The following is a 20578-nucleotide window of genomic DNA, read 5'->3' as shown; positions in this document are numbered from 1 at the left end:
AGTTTGATTCCCTGGCATCCCCCAAGCCAGAAGCAATTTCTGAGTGCATAGCCTGGAAGGAGTAACCCCTGAGCATCACTGGGTGTGGCCCCAAAACAAAACGAAACAAAACAAACTTTTAAAAATAATGCAAATGAGAAGAAAAGCTAGAGAATCATAGTATTTCATTGTAGCTACCTTCTGTAAAGGAATTGGTAAAGGGGTAAGGACAAATGGTGTTATGAGATGTGTTTCTTCAGAAATAATTTGCAAAGAAAATATTTTATTATGTATTATTCATTTAACTAAGAAGCAATTAAATAAAGGTTTTCAAAAGACATAAAAGCAGTCTGAACATTAACTGACAAAATTATCAGTTAGTAATAATTTTCTCTTTCTTTTGTAACTATTTTTTGGGGGAGAGGAGGTCTACACCCAGTGGTGTTCAGGACTTACTCCTAACTGTGCTCAGGGGATCACTCCAGGAGAGACTTGGGCGGCCAAATGGGATGCCAGGGCTCAAAATCAGGTCAGCCATGTCCAAGGCAGATACTATCATTCTAGCCCCAAAGAATTATCAGTGATTTTTCTTTTGTCTACTTCTTTGATTCTCTAGTTCTTTTACAACAAGCATTTGTTAGTAGTCATTGTTTTTACTTGAAAAATGTCAATTAAAGGTCATATATTAGATTGCTTAAATTTATATTAACTGCAGTTTGTCCTAACTTTGTTAGAATATATGTTGCGTGTGTGTGTTTATTGGATGGTATTCAGGGATTACTTCTGGCTCTATGTTTAGGTATCATTCCTGTAAGTGTTCAGGGATACATGCTAGGATCAAACCAAGGTTGGCCATTTGCCAACTGACCCTGTGTATCCTGTCCAGTTCCAGGCTGTTTTAAATATTTAAGTTTTATATGCTATATAAAGCAATATTAATGTCCAATTCTATATCCTAAAAAAACGAAAGGTATCTAGAGTAAGTGAAATAGTTGAAATAAGTTTTTTACAAATTATGAACATTATTTTACTTAAATCATAGAAAAGTATATAAAAATAAAGTTTATAGTTGCTTAATGTACAACAGGTATCCCTTATTATATTCTTTTTCCCTATTTAATAAAGCCCCAAATATTTCACTATTACTGAGTTGGTTCAATATGCCATTTAACAATCTGACCTTCTTCTAAAGAGAGTAAGGATATATATATATATATATATATATATATATATATATATATATATATATATATATATATTTTTTTTTTTTTTTTCGTTTTTGGGTCATACCTGGTGGCGCTCAGGGGTTACTTCTGGCTCTACGCTCAGAAATCGCTCCTGGCAGGCTTGGGGGACCATAAGGGATGCCGGGATTGGAACCACCGTCCTGCATGCAAGGCAAGCGCCTTACCTCCATGCTATCTCTCTAGCCTGAGTAAGGATAATTTATAAATAACTAAGGTTTCTTCACCTCCAGGGAAGAATTTTCACAATATAGAAAATGTCAAATTTCCCAAACAACTACTAACCTATTATTTGTTTGAGTCACTGAAAATGATATTTTCCAAATGTACTATTAGAATAAAACATGGTGGTGGCAGTCTTTCTTTCTTTTTATGTTTAGACCATTTTTTAAAAATAAATCCCAATGGAAAATACTTAATATTTAATTCTATGCTAATTTCAGGTTCTCAATGTCACAAATACTTTATATGAATCATACAAAATTGATTTAAGATAACAGTTGCTGAATAAGTGGGTTTTGCTTTCAGAGTACCATAAACAAAAACTGAAATTGTGTTTTTCAAAAGTTAAAAAAAAAGACCTTTATAATACAATGTGACAAAAATTTCTCTGGCAATTGACAACTTAACTAAAAAGACCCTTCTTTTTTATCTTGGCCACTGTTTTTGTGCTGGTATAATTTCTCTTGGCAGGTAAATCATCCTTTGAAGTTTCAGATGAAGTCTAGGAAAAGAAAAAAAGTTATATAATTAAAAATTGTGTACAAATTACAAAAAACTAACCTTATTAAAATATATATATCTCCAGTGTTCTTTCCTCAACAACAAAATGGTAGGGTCTATAGAATTTGCTCCTGAACCAAAAAAAAAAAAGGCAAACAAATTAAAATTAAATTAAATTTAAAAAGAGAGAGATAAACTCACTGTATCATTTTTTTTAGTCAAATATCTGTTATCCTGTTCTGAGCTTTTCTTTGGATATTCATGTATAGACATTTACTGGGGAATAACAAAGCTGCATATTATTTTATTTTTATGTTCCCTGGTATATTTACTTTGGGCTGAGCAAAGTTGTAACGGTTGTTCTAAGGAAAGTATTTAATTAGGTGGTGCACCGCACAAGGACATGCATGTATATGGACACAGGGGAACACACAGAGCACTGGAAGAGCATGGAATTTCTGCCTACAAGGTAGACACAGACAAAAAGAGTCAATCAGTGTCGTCACCTTATAGGTTTGCTGAGAGATAATATAGACTCAATATAGAGATAATATAGACTCAAAAGCCAAATATATAAAAAAAGATTGCTATGTTTCAAGGATTCTTAAAAACCAGAGGTCCACTTCTGAATAAGAGACAAGTACACAATACTTAGCACAATTTTCAGGGTCAATATCAAAGAAATTTTTGAATCCTAAAGTAAAAAATAACTGAATAACTGGAAACAATATTTTTTTTTGTTTTTTTTGGCCACACCCATTTGATGCTCAGAGGTTACTCCTGGCTAAGCGCTCAGAAATTGCCCCTGGCTTGGGGGGACCATATGGGACGCCGGGGGATCGAACCCAGTCCTTCCTTGGCTAGCGCTTGCAAGGCAGACACCTTACCTCTAGTGCCATCTCGCTGACCCCAAAACAATTATTTTTAAACACAGAAGTTATATACTATATATATACATATATATATATATAGTAAACACAGAAGTTATATACTGTACCATGTGCATTTGGAAAAATCAAAACTATTTTAAGTAGCTATTGTTCCCTAAATCTATCATTATATTAGTTTGAACCTAGAATCCTCAAATGAAAATGAGAGAGAAATCATTATGAAGTAAGTACCACTTAGACTTTGATGAATTTAATGAACTATATATGGTTGCTTCATCTAAGTTACAAAGCATCTATTAGCTTAAAGTATAAATGTGTAGTTTATTTCATTTCAAGAATAAAGTTCAGGGCCAGAGCAATAGAACAGTGGGTAGAGAGTTTGCCTTGTGTGTAGCTGACAGGAGTTTGATCCTTTGCACAGAATATGATGCCTTCAAGAGCAGTGATCCCTGAGTGCAGAGCCAGGAGTAAACCTTGAGCACTAGTAGGGGTGGACCACCCCCTTCAAAAAAAAAAGAATGCCATATGTATGCATTCTTCATCAACTGTTTTCAATGCTTCAAATTATTTCCAACTATTTCAATTGGGGAGGGAGATCCTCATAAAAAAGGTATAGCTTATTTAAAAATGATTAAAATTGTCTGTTATTTAAAGTTATTAATGAAATCCAGTGCAGAGGCTTGAGTGATAATATAGCAGGTAGGGCACTTGTTATGCAGGTGGGTGACCCAAGTTCAATCCTTGGCATCCCCATACAGCCTCCCAATCACTACAGAAGTGATCCCTGAGAACAGAATATGAAATGGGGGGGGGGGAGGGAAGAGAAGAAGGAAGAAGATGAGAGGAAAGAGTAAAATCCAGTGTAAATGAATCGTTGTTTCATACTTAACAAAAGCTAGACAAAAGTAATGGTTATGATAGTAATTTGTCCCAAGTATCCATTTCCTCACTGGGAAGAGAAGACTAGAAGAACAAATTTGATTCATATACACTGTACAACATTATAATGATTGACTAAGAAATAACAAATATTAGAGATAAAAAGTGGCACAGAAAAGGGTCAGGGATGTGGCTAAGCAGAAAACCACTTGCCTTGCATGTGTGAGAAGTTGGGTCTGATTCCTGGCACTGCAAAATAAAAATTTCATTATTATGATGACATAGAAAAGACATTTGGTTAACAGATAAAACAGACACAGAAATACTTATCTTCCTAGAAGATTTTAATATAAAACTCTTGGTGATTGCAGAAACTATACTTGTTTGCAATAAAAGTGAGTCTCCAGTATATATTAGAATTTATTTGAATATGGAAAACATTCTGATTTAATCTTTGTATGCAATACTTGGTAAATAATATTTAAAATCTTATCACCTATAATGTTTCTAATATAATATGACCATCAGTCTTTATCCTATACATAATATTTTATTGATAAAAATTAATAATGCTTACATTCACTGACTATATCTTCTCAGTTTCAGTAATTAGTGTATGGAGAGACTTTCAGTATGAGGCCTAAGTCATTTAACAAATACTGGCTTTCAATGACATTTAGGTTTCCTTTATCACTAGAACAAAATTTCAGCAATTGCAATAAAATTCTACGATATATTTACATCTTTTGATATTCTGAATGATATTAAAACTATTGTCAATGAGCTGAGACTACAAAACAATAACTCATTTTCTGATTACTTGAACACATGAAACAAATACATGTCAGAAAATAAAAATATATATTTAATTTCATGTAAAATGAAGATAAATCTAAAGATAATAAGACTGTTGTATTTGTCATGAAAAGTTTTTATTAAATCAATAATACCTGTAAATAATGATCTGCAAATATGTCTTCTATGTCTGAATCATTAGGGGGCAGATTCCAAGAAGTCGGTCTTGGTGATTTTTTGTCAATCTCTTTTTTCAATGAAACATCAATAAAAAAAATTTCTCATGAACCTTTAAAATTTGTATAAAATACAAAACAGTATAGTATGTACTGGATTGTTTTGTTTTAGGGCCACATCCAGCAAAGTTCAGGTTCCTAGCTCTACACTCAGGAATCATCCCTAGTAGTGCTAAGGGATTCAGGGAATGGTTGCATGAGGGAAACAACTAACCCTCCATATGGCTCTGGTCCCATGTACTGTTTTTCTTAGCTAAGTAAAAACCCCATCTTTAAATGGATATTCTTAAAAAAAAAAAAAAAAAAAAAAACCCTAGAAATAGAATTTCCATCTAACCCAGCAATACCACTGCTAGGAATGTAAGATACCCTACAAATCCAAAAACACAATGCAAAAAAGTCCTCTACTTTTCTCTGTTCATTGCAGCACTATTGGAAATTACCCAAGTTCCCAAGAACAGATGAGTGAATAAAGAAACCATGGTATATTTACACAATGAAATACTATACAGCTGTTAAGAAAAATGAAGTCATGAAATTATCAAGGATGATTATGGAGAGTATTGTGCTGAAAGAAATAAATCAAAAGGAGAGGGATAGACATAGAATGATCACACTCATTTGTGGGATATATTTAAAAAAAAGACAGTAATGATAATAACATTCAAGAACAATAGAGATGAGGGCTAGGAGGAATAGTTCAGGGTGAGAAATGTGCCACAAATAGTGGGGGAGTTTAGTTAAGGCAGAGAAGGGACCACTGTTAACAATGATAGTTGGAAATGATCACTCTGGACAAGAACTGGATGCTGAAAGGAGAAAGTGATATGCATGATACCCCTTCAGTAATAATGCAAACTAGTGTCTGACTTCACTTTTTTGCATGCAACTGACCACTTTTCCCAACACCACTTGTTGAAGAGGCTTTCTTTGTTCCACGTTGTCCCTTAATCAAAGATTAGTTGATCATATACCTATGGACCCATCTCAGAATAAACAACTCTATTCCATGGAACTGAGAGTCTGTCTTTATTCCAGGACTATGCTGTTTTAATGATGACTACTTTATAGTATAGTGTAAGGCTGGGAGTGGTTCCTCCCATCTTCTTTTTCCCTAGGATTGCTTTAGCTGTCCGTGGATGTTTATTATACATCAAAAAAAGGCAAATAAATTTGTTAAAAATACAACATAGCTAGAATAATGCCTAGTACCTAAGTAGGTCCTCAATAAAAATTGAAATAATAAAATAATATGAAGTTCTAAAAATAAAAATATATTGGGATGTGTCCAGGATCTCAATCAACCATCATATTCAATGTTATAGAAACAGGGCATAGAGAATGAAGAATAATAAAAAAGCTTGGTGGTGCTTTACAATAAAATGTTTTCATTTTCATTTACCACATAAAATGTCATTTGCTTAAATCTGATATTAATTACACATAAGAAAGAATTTCAGGGCTATGCAGTTAATATAAGGTAGATATAAAATTTAAATTAATACTTCTCACAATTAAGCTAAAGGAGGTGATCTATACTCCCTTTTCCTGTTTTTTAAAAAAATTATTTATGAAAAGCAAAGGAAGTATAATACGCTGACATTTTATAGTTACTTATTCTAGATCTGAATATACAAACTGAGTAATTTTATAGTCTGAAAGTTGTACTTATGATTCATACCTTGATATTAGTGTCTTCTTCCTTGTTTCTCTTAGAACTTGAACAGCTCTCTTCAGAGTCAGAGTAACATCTCTTTTTGTTGGAATCATACGAAGGTTGGCATAACAATCTGTACTTAGAATCTTTATTCAGAATCTCAATTGCCATATGAATAAGGTATGTGTCAATGTCTTCAGGAACTAACGTTCTAATTAGTTTCATTTTATTTATATCTGTAAAAAATTAACAAAAATTAAATAAATTATGACAAATATATTAGAAAAATTATGTGCTAGAAACAATGAAATATTTTATTGAAAGAAGGAAAGTTGCCCAAGGTAACATTCCACTCTTTGAAAGGCCTATTCTACAGAATGAAAATAGAGAAAATACACATCCCTTTCTCTCCTGTCCCCTGTACCTTCAAACTCCCAGACTCCCAGTCACAGCAGTGCGAATGACTGCATAAATTCTCTTTTACAATCTGAAAAGCTTTCCAAATTTTTTTTTTGTGGAGTTCACTTGAGAATCAAAACCAAAATTAACAGTAGTTTTCTAAAGGAAATTAAGCTTTGAAACCCCAAACATCAAGTTAGCTTCTTATAAATTATTCTTAAAATAATAGCTACAAATACTTGTAATCAAAATGCTAAAAGGATCTTATAAATGAACATCAAGCATACCAAAAGATATCAATTATTTTAAGTACCTATTGACTACATGAGTAATCTGTTGACTAAATGAGTAAACTGGGCATTATCTTCAGAATTAAGAAAAAATTTTTTTTAATAATTCAAAGGAATTGAAGTGATCTTAGTATCAGTATTTTCACAAATCTAAAAAACAATCTTCGTGTTTCAGGCACATCTTTCCAATGTTCTGTTCATCTGTAATACTAGAGTATAGGGAATGTTAGCAGTAAGAAGCTCAGAAGCTATTTTCTCATCTTGTAGTTCATAAAACTAGTGTTAAACTTTCTGACACTCAACTCTAATTAGCAGCCAGAAATAAAATATTTTTCAATGCTATTTGAAAAGGTAGTATTGATTAGTTTTTGAGTTTTATAACTATCATTTTAATTTCCTCCTTTCCCTATAGATTTTATTTTGCCACTGCGGGGTAGCTCCATATGGTCCCCCAAGCCAGGGTGATTTCTGAGCGCATACCCAGGAGTAACCCGAGCATCATCAGGTGTGCCCTCCCCCACCCCTCCAAAAAAAAAAAAAAACCTCATGGCCTGAGGGGTAGCTTAGCAGACTGGTGTGCTGCTTTGCCTTCAAGAAGCCTGGGTATAATCCCAGTACTAAAGATGCCCTAATGCAGAACTGGGAGTCGTCCCTGAGCATTGCCAGGTGTGACCCAAACATACAAAAAGTTAAATAATTAAAAAATAAAATAAAATGCAGTGATTTTTCCTTCAATAAGTAAATAAAGTGAACATTATTTAAAAAGGAATTCAAAATTTTAGATTAGTATATATATTTTATATAAAATTTTATATATATAATATATATTATATAAAATTTTAGATATTTTATAGGCTTAAAATGATACCAAAATAATAGTATATCTAAAAGAGTTCTCTACTGTTCTCTGAAATTTCAGTTAATAGTTATCTCTGAATAAAAAGTGGTTCCTATACTCAGTATATAAGTTAAAAGACAAATGCTTAATTCTTCCCTCCCTCCCTCCCTCCTTTCCTTTCCTTCCTTCCTTCCTTCCTCCCTTCCTCCCTCCCTCCCTCCCTCCCTCTCTCCCTCCCTCCCTCCCTCCCTCCCTCCCTCCCTCCCTTCCTTCCTTCCTTCCTTCCTTCCTTCCTTCCTTCCTTCCTTCCTTCCTCCCTCCCTCCCTCCCTTCCTTCGTCCCTCCCTCCCTCCCTCCCTCCCTCCCTTCCTTCCTTCCTTCCTTCCTTCCTTCCTTCCTTCCTTCCTTCCTTCCTCCCTCCTTCTTCCTTCCTTCCTTCCTCCCTCCTTCCTTCCTTCCTTCTTCCCTCCCTTCCTTCCTTCCCTCCCTCCCTCCCTCCCTCCCTTTCTCCTTCCTTCCTTCCTTCCTTTCTTCCTTCCTTTTCTCTTTGCTACACCAGTGATCAGGCAGTGATCAAGGCAGGTGGTACTGGGGTCCTGCATGCCAAGCATGTGCTCTTGCCTACTGACCTATCTCACCAGACCAAAGGCAAATATTTTCACTAGTATTTTTGTCATTAAGATTTTATTCATTTTTCTAATATCTATTGAACAGGTATTACAATTTTCTTTCTTATATATTATTTTGATTTTAACACTGCTTTATTTAAAGGTCATTTAACTTTGGAAACTGAATTTGCTAAACTTGGAATATAAATGGTACTAGGCATGGTAGAAAATATCTAAATCTAATTCTATTAAACTAAATATCATTAAGCATTTTATTTTACTCATTTGGAAATTTATGAACCAAAATTTTATATAAAAATCAGAAATTGAAGATTTCTCCTTTAAAAAATAGAAGTATAACAATAACATTAAGAAATAAAATTAAAGAAATATATATTTATATCAAATACTTTATATATTTATATTAAGATAAAATTAAGAAAAAATTTACTGTTATTAACTCTGAAATGCTACAAAAACAATTTTAGAACTTTCCCCAGGCTTTGGATTTTTTTGTCTGAAATAGGGTAGATGTTGGAAAGTAAAAATTTAATAATTTATCATTTCCTTTCCAAATTTACAATTCTGCTGCTTTACAAGATAGCTGATTATTGAAAACACAGACTTGAACTATTTAGGTTAGCACTTATTTATTATTATTCTTATTTAGAATAGAACTTATTTAGATTATTATTTTATCTGTTTTTACATTCACCAATTAACCTAACAATGGATGCTGTCACTCTCTATGCCCTATATGTTGTTTAAGGGTCAACTATAGGGTATATATGGTTTAGAAAGCAAATCAGCAACACTTCTAAAGCTCCTTCTTTTCTGTTAAAAAAAATCTAAATCATATTTCTTAAATAGACATGTAAGTGCAGTTAAAGTTCTACAGAAAAATTTTATAAAAAAGCTCTAGAGGGATTTATAACAAGGGGGCCTACAGACGTTGGCCCATCCCATCAACAGTGGCTGTCATCACTCTTCTACTTAAAAGACTATTTAGAACAAAACTAGTGAAAAAGAATCAGAAAGGTTTAGGGAAAAACAAAGTCAGCAAGATATAAGGAGTTAATAGGGGTAAGAGTCTGGTTGGTGGTGTTTTATCAGTGATTAAGTAAAAATTAGAAAAGGGAAAAAAAGCACAGTATTTGGAGGTAGGTATAAATATTATAACCTAAAGGTAATAAAACAAAACAAGAATTTCTTACATCAGGATTCTCTCTGCATGATAATGGGGGAAAATACTGCTTTCTGAAAAAGCACAAAGCTTTATAAGACTTTACAAGTTTTCACAGTAACATAAAGAGTTAATGCTGTTCAAGTGAAAAATGTTAGTGGATTGCTTGTTTACTTCATCTAGTTTCAATGACTCAAGTCATTAAGATTATAGAGGCAGGTCATCGTTATCACCTGAGTTGATGGGAGGGTTTCGGATAACATCAGCAATAATCTTCTGAACCTCTGGAGTCAGGCCTGCTCTCTCCATATCTAGAGGGTAGCCTGCTTTCATCGCTTGGGATAAGTGCATGCCAACTGTTGGGAGAGGCAAAATCCTGTTCTCAGCTACACGCTCCTAAAGAGACAGCAACAAACCATCAGTGAGTTTTCAAAGTTTCCAATGTTTTGGATAAAACATCCAAAACTATTGGGAAATGTATGTTAAGAAGTAAACAATGAACACAATTTTGGCTTAAATGTTCACTATTTCTTTAAAACTATACATATTACAGAACTTTACATATTTCTACTAGTAATACTTACTATATTGAAAAAAATAAAATAGCCCAGCTTCAGCAATCCTTATCCTTTTGTAATTAACTTTAAAAACCCATTACCATCAAATAGTTGTGGTTCTATAAGCTATTTTACTAATAGCTACTACAGCCTTTTTGAAAGCAGCAAAGTGTAATCCAATACTTTATATACTTGAAAAATACATAGTATTTTAGATACATGAATTTCCAACAAAACTAATAAAAACTAGTGATAATGTAAGGCTCTGTATGCATTCCATAAATGGTTTTTGTGGCTGTTTTAATAGGCTTTTAAATCTGATCTATCATAACATAATAAACCCAATTTAACAAGGGCTATCCTCCTTTCCTAATTTATCTTAAGTGCATTTCATGAACTTAACACAAATTGTGTTAAATTTAGGACAGTGTTACAACCCTATATATCTAACTTTTAAAACAAATGATACTACAAATCCATTTAAGATAAGCATCATATTCTTTTAAACACTCAAAGTTGAGTCACTTTACTCTAAACTATTTCCATATGCTTTTAATTTATTCTGAATCTGAATTGTATTTGTGTGAATGTTGATATTTTTACAGAACAGAGTGCAAGTAATGTTTTCAACCTTCAAGGCTAGGTTTTTAATTACTTTCATTAAATTTTACTTTTTCCTACTACACAGTATGCACCATGTGTGCCTAATTTCAGGGTTATTTGATACTAGGCATCAAATTACCTAAAACTAATTGCATTATTGCTCCTGATTAATTAGTCCTTAGGCATGTTTAATTTTGTGGTTAACTTGTAAGACCCTCTAAGACTCCTGGGAGGTACAGATAATTATACCACCATAATATACAATAAAATATATAAGCAAAAATAACAAAAGACATAAATAAAGATATATCACATTTTACATCTTTAAGTATGGCTTCGTAATATAATACATGACAACCACCACAGAGTACTGGAATGTATTCTATTCAGGAATTTTGGAGAATACACCATGCAGGGAGTCCAATTATGTGCATCCAAGTACATTTAACATATACACAGTGACTAAATAAAAGACTGAAATTGAACTTCTCATCATAGCATTCATTTCTAAAGCAGCATAAACATTATTTGGTTACTTGTATAATGGATTTTGTTATTTTTAATTAAGGAATTTAATTATTGGTATAGTAAATGAGTAAGACAAGTATTGACTCTTGTTTTTATTTATATTTAACCTTAACCAATAAAAATTATACACTGTAACCTACTTCACAGGGACATAAAAGATTCTAAGCAAGCAGACAATGAGCCAGAGGGTAGAAATGCAAGTTAATGAAAGCTAGTTAGAAGTCTTATCCCTTTTCCATTAAGATACACTTTCTATTCTATACATTTAAAGTATTTCAAAAGACTTCTGAATATATCAGAATAAGGAAATAGCAAGACTGACCGTTTTTCACAGTAATTAGATTTTGTTAAATCATCATCATGCCTGGTTTTAAAATGGAACTACATAGATTGAAAAAAGTATACTTGTTTTGAGAAAACATTTCAAGTTCCTTGGACATTCTTCCAGAAATCAGTCTATGCACCTTTGAAACATATACTGGAATTCTTAATATCTAAATCTGCACATATCCAAACCATTTATAAATTTGTTAGTCACATGATTTGGTAATTTCTTATTTTATTTATTTAATAAATATTATGAACTATTCTTACCAGTTCTTAATTATTAATCTTATTTTAATTAATTATTAACATTATTTTAAAAACAATAAATATGGCTGCATTAAATACTAAGTGTAAGATTGTATGCATAAAATCCTACAATTAGCAGTCATGGTGTCTGACTAAAATTTTTTAAATAATTATTATGCAATAAAAAGAAGCAATATATTGTATAGCTAAAGGAAACTTATACCAAGACAAAAGCTATATTCAAAAATTAATAAAAAAACACATTTAAAATTAAATATTCCCTCTCACTTGACAGTGACATTTACCAAAGACATCTTCTCTTTTTGGAATAAAGAATATGTAATAGCCACAGACTGTGAAAGTAAACATGCTTCCTTTTCTACCCTCAAGATGTTCTTCAGTTTTTCCTGAGGTTCTGTACTTGAAAATAGGTCTGCCTAGAAAATTTTAAATGTAACACAAAAGATCATTAATGAAAATTTAATTGCATAATATCAAAAAAATTATTAAGCATTAAGTAAGGAAAAAACACAAAAATAAAGCCTCTTACTAAGAAATTTTTTCAAATAATACATTGACTTTAAAAGGTAAGACAGGATTAGAAGAAATAAAAACTTAGTAAAATATTTGTAATAAGATATATGGATGTATAATTAAACATTTCTAGATCCCCATTTGCTATTAAAAAGGAAGAAAGGGATGGAGAGATAGCATGGAGGTAGGGCATTTGCCTTGCATGCAGAAAGACGCTGGTTCAAATCCCGGCATCCCATATACTCCCCCGAGCCTGCCAGGAGCGATTTCTGAGCATTGAGCCAGGAGGAACCCCTGAGCACTGCTGAGTGTGACTCAAACCAAAAAAAAAAAAAAAAGAAAAAAAAGAAAAATGAGGGGGTTGGAGAAATACTACAACATGTAGGGTGTTTGCCTCACACACAACTAACACAGGTTCAATCCCTGGTACCCCATATAATCCACTCAAGTCCAGCAGGAGTGATCCCTGATCACAGAGCCAGGTGTAAGCTCTGAGCACAACTGAGTGTGGTTCAACAAACAGGGGGAGAAAAATTTATAGTGACCCACCTCCAGATTAGTTAGCTAATCCCCTAAAGTGTTGATAATTAATAATTTAATTAATAATTAATTAGCCATAATATCTATAAAAAGCATATTACTACTTAAACATATACAGTGTATATATATATATTTTTTTTTTTTTTTAATTTGGGGGCCATACTTGGTAGTTCCCCAGAAGATATTCTTAGCTCTGTGTTCAGAAATGACCCCTGGCAGTGTTCCAGAGACCAAATGCGGTATGTGGAACCGAACAGGAGGTAGTGCACAGTCAAGGCAAAGGCCTCATATCTTGAACTGTATCTCTTCAATCACATAATACCTTTGTTTGTTTGTTTGTTTTTGGGTCATACCCGGAAGCGCTCAGGGGTTACTCCTGGTTCTACACTCAGAAACTGCCCCTGGCAGGCTCAGGGGACCATATGGGATGCCAGGATTAGAACCACAGTCCTTCTGCATACAAGGCAAATGCCCTACCTCCATGCTATCTCTCTGGCCCCAATCCCAATATACTTTTGTTGTATATGAAAATATTTCTATAAGATTATTCTTTGAATGGTTGTATATGAAAATGTTTCCGTAAGATTATTCTTTGCCTGTTGCCCCACCTTGACCTTCCAGGTGGGGACGCTGTTGAGAGTTGAATAAATAGCTTTAGTGGGAGGCGTGCAGGGTCTTTTGCCAGAGCTGGTAGCAGGCTGACAAAACACTCGCTTCGCCCAACCTTTGACACCCTAACCTTCTTGTCTGTGTGGATTATTTGCTGCAGATAAATATTACCAAGATCTCTTCCCAAAAGGGGACAAGGGGATGGGAATCAATTTCTCATTCTGGGAACTATTTGGGGATTCACAAACATTCAACAAAGGATTTAATTGCACACCTTTACAATATATATATATATATATATATATATATATATATATATATATATATATATATATATATATATATATATATATATATATATATATGTTTTGGGGCCACATCCGTTTGATGTTCAGGGGTTACTCCTGGCTATGTGCTCAGAAATCCCCCCTGGCTTGGGGGGACCATATGGGACATCGGGGGATCGAACCGGGGTCTGTCCTACGCTAGCGCTTGCAAGGCAGACACCTTGCCTCTAGTGCCACCTTCCCGGCCCCTACAACATACTTTTAACTTAAAAAGATACATACAACTGTGACTCTACACTTGGAATTATTGTGAAAATTCTTTCTTTTTTAACTTACTGATTGATTGATTGGCTGTTGGGCCACACCCAGAGGCACTTGGGTTACTCCTGGCTCTGCACTCAGAAATTGCCCTGGCAGGCTGGGGGACCATATGGGATGCCAGGAATGAACTGGTCTCTTCCAGTCGGCCACATACAAGGCAAAAGCCCTAAGGACATGCTATCTCTCCAGCCACGTAAATTCTTAATGAGTCTCAAAAAATGTTTAAAAGAAAATGGGTGACATTCATGTCATAATATAAAATGCTGACATTTTTAAAAAGCCAGTGATAGTTATGAAGTAATTGTACCACATATGATTCAAATATATAAATTGTTCCCCTCCAAAATGCCAACTTTACCCTCTAAAACCCAAGAAACAATAAACGTTAAAAAGAAACTGATTGTAACCCATCACTCATCCATTCCTAAGCAGTAAATTGGTTTACATATTACAGTCCAACAAATAGAGAATTCAGATATAGAAAGACCAAAGGTCTCCAGATTGTCTGTAGGAACTGCTAGATTTTTAGGGAAAACAGTTTTTATTAAATAAAAACGGAACTGCAGAGTAAAGTTGGTCAGAGGGAGAAAGACTAGACACAAAATAATCTCTCATATGTAGAATTATAAAGAAATAAAACAAAGGAATAACAAATGCTCAAAGGCAACTGAAACAGAGAACATGAGAAGTGTTGTTCAGTAGAAAACATCCCAGTTGGGGATGGAGGGGGTGGGGACAGAAATGACAGGGAAGAAAACACCACAACAACAGTGGAACGAAGTATTTGAACCAGGAGGCGGAGGGTGAACTGAAAGTGTTAGGCATGAAACCCAATTAGCAACACTACTACAGTATATAAAAACTGCAGTGCCGAAAGGTATTTTAAAAAGCTGCAACATATACGTACTCTAATGTTCTAAAATACAAACAGAAACTTATACATCTGTTTGTTTTATGTATTCAAATAAACAAATATACTAAAATAACAAATCCCCATCCTGGGATTATTTTACTGAAACTAGCTTTTGTGTAAAATGTGAGACTATAGATACAATATTTTTTCAGATGCATTTAGAAAATGTTTTGTCTTGGGTCAGATAACTCAAATTCTAAAACTGGTATATATATATATATCTAATAGAATAAATGAAAAGCATTTATTTATATTCTTCACCAAGCATTAAGATATTCAATATAATTTTATTCAAATGATATAAAAACAAAATTAATTTTCTATCAAAATAATACCCATATAATTCAACATAGGACTAAATACTTTTAAGTTTATAAACAAGTTTGTTACAGGTTTCATTATGACTACTATTTTACTTTACTTAATAGTTTTCTCTCTTTTTAAGCTTTTTAAAATAAATATCAACTTGATTATCTCTTTGAGGAAGAGATGGCAAAATTTATATTCTAAGTATCCATGAAGGAAAGGAAAAGAAAGAAAATGTTACTTTTCTCTCAAGCATATACTCAAAAATACCAAACACTCCAAAATGGTGTTTTTGAAATGATAAAAAAAAAAAGTGTATTATCTGTATGATCCTGGAATATGGTGTGCTTTACCTGGACATGATTTATTTGGCAGAAATTTTTGATAACGTCCAACAGAGGAGCCAACATAGTAGATTTGCCTTCAGAAACACCATCAATCCTTTTCACGTTTTCAACTGTAGTAGGTCTAATTATTAGGAAGAAAAAAGTCAAAGTCAAGAAACCATGGGAACATTATCATCTCAGCAACATGGATTCATACATTTTTCTAACAACTCAAAACAAATATATGCAGTTTTATAATCTTTCTTTTGGCTAGACAAGTTAATGTTCTAATTTACTGTTGATCTATCATTATTATCTTGTATAGACAGGAAAATAAAGCTACCAGGCCCTGAGAACAACTAAGAGAAATAAGAAAACTCAGAGTTTCACTCATTACTCATAAATTATTTACCAATAACAGTCAACCGAAATTGACTGAGTTAGGCTTTTATCCCATTACTTTTATTGGGGTCTTACATAAATGAAAGAAGCAAACCTTCCGTTGAGCTTCATTTCTATCTCCAAAGTTTCTTACTGTAACTAACCAAACTACTTCATGACATCCTCTTTCTTAGAAACTATCAATCTAATGATCACTTCTATTCTTTTCAATGTATATTTTAAACAATCTATAAATTTTATTTTTGGTTTTGGAGCAACAACTGGTGGTGTTCAAGGGTTACTGGCTCTGTGCCCAGCAGTCACTCCTGGAAGTACAGTGAGTAGGAGACAATATAAAGTACAGGGGACTGAAGAGGAATTGAACACATGCAAGGCAAAAAACTTTAATTCCTATAGTATCTCTCTGGCCCACTCTTTTGATTTTAGGGTCATAACCAGAGGTGCTTGGGGAGTACTCTTGGCTCTGTGTAGGCTATTCCAGACGGCGCTTAGGGAACTGTGTATTAAACCCAGTATTCCTGCACACAAAACATGTATTCCAGCATGTTATCTCCCAGCTTTAGAAAATGTTTTTTTTGGGGTCACATCCAGAGATGCTCAGGGGATACTCCTAGCAGTATTCAGGGGAACAGAAGTACTAAGGGTCAAGCTTATGCCTCATGCATGAAAAGCATGTACTTGATCTCTTTGAGCTCTGTATCCAGGCTCAAATTAATTTTTAATAAAATACATGCTCAAGACATTATAGCAATTTAATTAGTTTTTTAAAAATCTGATCTAAATTAAGATATAATTAGAGTAATTAAAGTCCAGCAGGGAAGCTGGAGAGATAGCATGGAGGTAGGGCATTTGCCTTGCTTGCAGAAGGACGGTGGTTTGAATCCTGCCAACCCATATGGTCCCCCAACCTGCCAGGAGCAATTTCTGAGCATAGAACCAGAAGTAACCCCTGAGCACTGCCAAGTGTGACCCAAAAACAAACAAAAAACAAAAAACCAACAAACAAAAACAAAAAAAGGAAAGTCCAGCAGGTAAGGTTCTTGCCTTGCATACAGAAAACCTGGGTTTGATCCCCACCAACCATAAGATCCCTAGGGCAATGTCCAAAGTGATTCTTAAAAGCAGAGCCAAAAAAACTGGATGTAGCCCCAAAACAAAACAAAAACCTCTTGAATAAATATAGTGACAGAAACCATATCCTGAAACACAGAAGACAAAAATAATCAATATAATCACCAACCAATTAGTCTATGGAAATAGTATCTTATAAATATTTATTAACCATTCAGTTTTTATTAGGAGGTGTAATAGGTACTTGGGAAAACACAGATAAGGAACCAAATATCATTAGCCATAGAATTGTAAATCTAGAGACTAACACACATCTAGCACTAATAAAGAGATAAAGTAAATAAAATATTGTGATGTCATCTTTAGAATTTTACTCAAAATTCATTTTTTGTTGTTTTTTGTTTGTTTTTCTCGGAAAATTAATTTATGCCAGCATTATGCCTTTTTTCTGTGTTTTTCTGCATAACTTATAATCATTTCTTTTTTTCTTTATTTGAACATCTTGATTACAAGTATAATTGTGATTAGATTTCAGTCATGGAAAGAACACCCCCCTTCACCAGTGCAACTTTCCCACCACCAATGTCCCATAACTCCCTCCATCCCACCCCACCCCCACCTGTACTCTAGACAGGCTTTCCAGTTCCCTCATTCATTCACATGATTATGGTAGTTCTCAATGTAGTTATTTCTATAACTGCACTCACCACTCTTTGTGGTGAGCTTCATGAAGTGAGCTGGAAGTTCCAGCGCCTCTCTCATAGTCTCTAAGGATTGTTGCAAAAGTGACTTTTATTTTTCTTAAAACCCATAGATGAGTGAGACTATTCTGTGTCTCTCTCTCCCTCTGACTTATTTCACTCAGCATGATAAACTCCATGTACATCCATGTATAGGAAAATTTCATGACTTCATCTCTCCTGAAGGCTGCATAATATTCCATTGTGTAGATGTACCACTGTTTCTTCAGCCATTCGTCTGTTGAAGGGCATCTTGGTTGTTTCCAGAGCCTGGCTATTATAAATAGTGCTGCAATAAATATAGATGTGAGGAAGGGGTTTTTGTATCGTATTCTTGTGTTCTTAGGATATATCCCTAGGAGTGGAATAGCCGGGTCAAATGGGAGCTCAATTTCCAGTTTTTGGAGGAATCTCCATATCGCTTTCCATAGAGGTTGGACTAGACAGCATTCCCACCAGCAGTGGATAAGAGTTCCTTTCTCTCCACATCCCCGCCAGCACTGCTTGTTCTCATTCTTTGTGATGTGTGCCAATCTCTGTGGTGTGAGATGGTATCTCATCGTTGTTTTGATTTGCATCTCCCTGATGATCAGTGATGAGGAGCATTTTTTCATGTGCCTTTTGGCCATTTGTACTTCTTTTTTATCAAAGTGTCTGTTCATTTCTTCTCCCCATTTTTTGATGGGATTAGATATTTTTTTGTAAAGTTCTATTAGTGCCCTGTTTATTTTGGAGATTAGCCCCTTATCTGATGGGTGTTGGGTGAATAGTTTCTCCCACATGGTGGGTGGCTCTTGTATCTTGGGAACTATTTCTTTTGAGGTGCAGAAGCTTCTCAGCTTAATGTATTCCATCTGTTGATCTCTGCTTCCCTTGGTTTGAAAGTGCAGTTTCCTCCTTGAAGATACCTTTAGTCTCAATGTCATGGAGTGTTTTACCTACATGTTGTTCTATATACCTTATCGCAGGGGTCCTCAAACTTTTTAAACAGGGGGCCAGTTCACTGTCCTTCAGACTGCTGGAGGTCCAGATTATAGTAAAAACAATAATTTTGAACAAATTTCTATGCACACTGCATATATCTTATTTAGAAGTGAAGAAACAAAATGGGAATAAATACAATATGTGGCCCGCAGGTCATAGTTTGAAGACCCCTGCCTTATGGTATCAGGTCTGATAGCAAGGTCTTTAATCCATTTGGATTTTACCTTTGTACATGATGTTGACTGGAGGTCTATGTTCGCTTTTTTGCAAGTGGCTAACCAGTTCTGCCAGCACCACTTGTTGAAGAGGTTTTCCCTCCTCCACTTAGGATTTCTTGCTCCCTTGTCAAAAATTAGGTGATTGTATGTCTGGGTAACATTGTCTGAGAACACAAACCTATCCACTGATCTGAGTGTCTGTCTGTATTCCAATACCATGCTGTTTTGGTAACTACTGCTTTGTAGTACAATTTAAAGTTGGAAAAAGTAATGCCTCCCATTTTCCTTTTCCCTAGGAGTGCTTTAGCTATTCGAGGGTGTTTATTGTTCCAGATGAACTTCATAGTGTTTGATCCACTTCTTTGAAGAATGTCATGGGTATCTTTAGAGGGATCACAGTAAATCTGTACAATGCTTTGTGGAGTATTGCCATTTTAATGATGTTAATCCTGCCAATCCACAAGCAGGGTGTGTGTTTCCATTTCCGTGTGTCCTCTCCTATTACTAGGAGCAGGGCTTTATAGTTTTCTTTGTATAGGTCCTTCACGTCTTTGGTCAAGTTGACTCAATTTGAGTTTGTGTGGCACTAATGTGAATGGGATTGCCTTCTTGACGCCCATCTCTTCCCTATCATTATTGGTATATAAAAAGGCCATTGATTTATTTGTGTTAATTTTGTAGCCTGCCACCTAGCTATATGAGTCTATTGTTTCTAGAAGCTTTTTGGTAGTCTTTAGGGTTTTCTAAGTAGAGTATCATCTACTTACATCTGCAAAACGTGAGAGCTTGATTTCTTCCTTTCCTGTCTGGATTCCCTTGATATCTTTTTCTTGCCTTATCGCTATAGCAAGAACTTCCAGTACTATGTTGAAGACAGCCTTGTCTTGTACCAGAATTTAGAGGAAAGGCCTTTAGTTTTTCTTCATCGAGAATAATATTTGCCATTGGCTTGTGGTAAATGGCTTTAACTAGACTGAGAAAGGTTCCCTTTCATTCCCATCTTGCTGAGAGTTTTGATCAAGAATGGGTGTTGTACCTTATCAAATGCTTTCTCTGCATCTATTGATATGACCATTTGATTTTTATTTTTCTTGTTGTTGATGTTGTATATGATGTTGATACATTTACGGATGTTAAACCATCCTTGCATTCCTGGGATGAAACCTACTTGGTCATAGTGTATAATCTTCTTGATGATGCATTGAATCCTATTTGTAAGGATTTTATTGAAGATCTTTGCATCTGCATTCATCAGGGATATTGGTCTGTAATTTTCTTTTTTGGCAGCATCTCTGTCTGGTTTTGGTATCAAGGCAATGTTGGCTTCATAAAAGCTGTTTGGGAG

General features: G+C 34.3%; 1 protein-coding gene across 1 annotated transcript in view; it reads right to left on the bottom strand.

The window, feature by feature from the left end:
* The window catches only part of WRN (WRN RecQ like helicase), a 128488-nt gene that overhangs the window by 11603 nt on the left and 96307 nt on the right, over positions 1–20578 (bottom strand). The window contains 4 exon segments of the mRNA XM_049772701.1: positions 6428–6639; positions 9955–10117; positions 12288–12419; positions 15846–15960. Coding sequence (XP_049628658.1) covers positions 6428–6639; positions 9955–10117; positions 12288–12419; positions 15846–15960 — 622 coding nt within the window.

This window comes from Suncus etruscus, chromosome 4 (assembly GCF_024139225.1).
Source record: "Suncus etruscus isolate mSunEtr1 chromosome 4, mSunEtr1.pri.cur, whole genome shotgun sequence".
NCBI classification, from domain to species: Eukaryota; Metazoa; Chordata; class Mammalia; order Eulipotyphla; family Soricidae; genus Suncus; species Suncus etruscus.
Note: the sequence above shows the minus strand (reverse complement) of the source record. Positions and strands in the feature narration are given on the sequence as shown.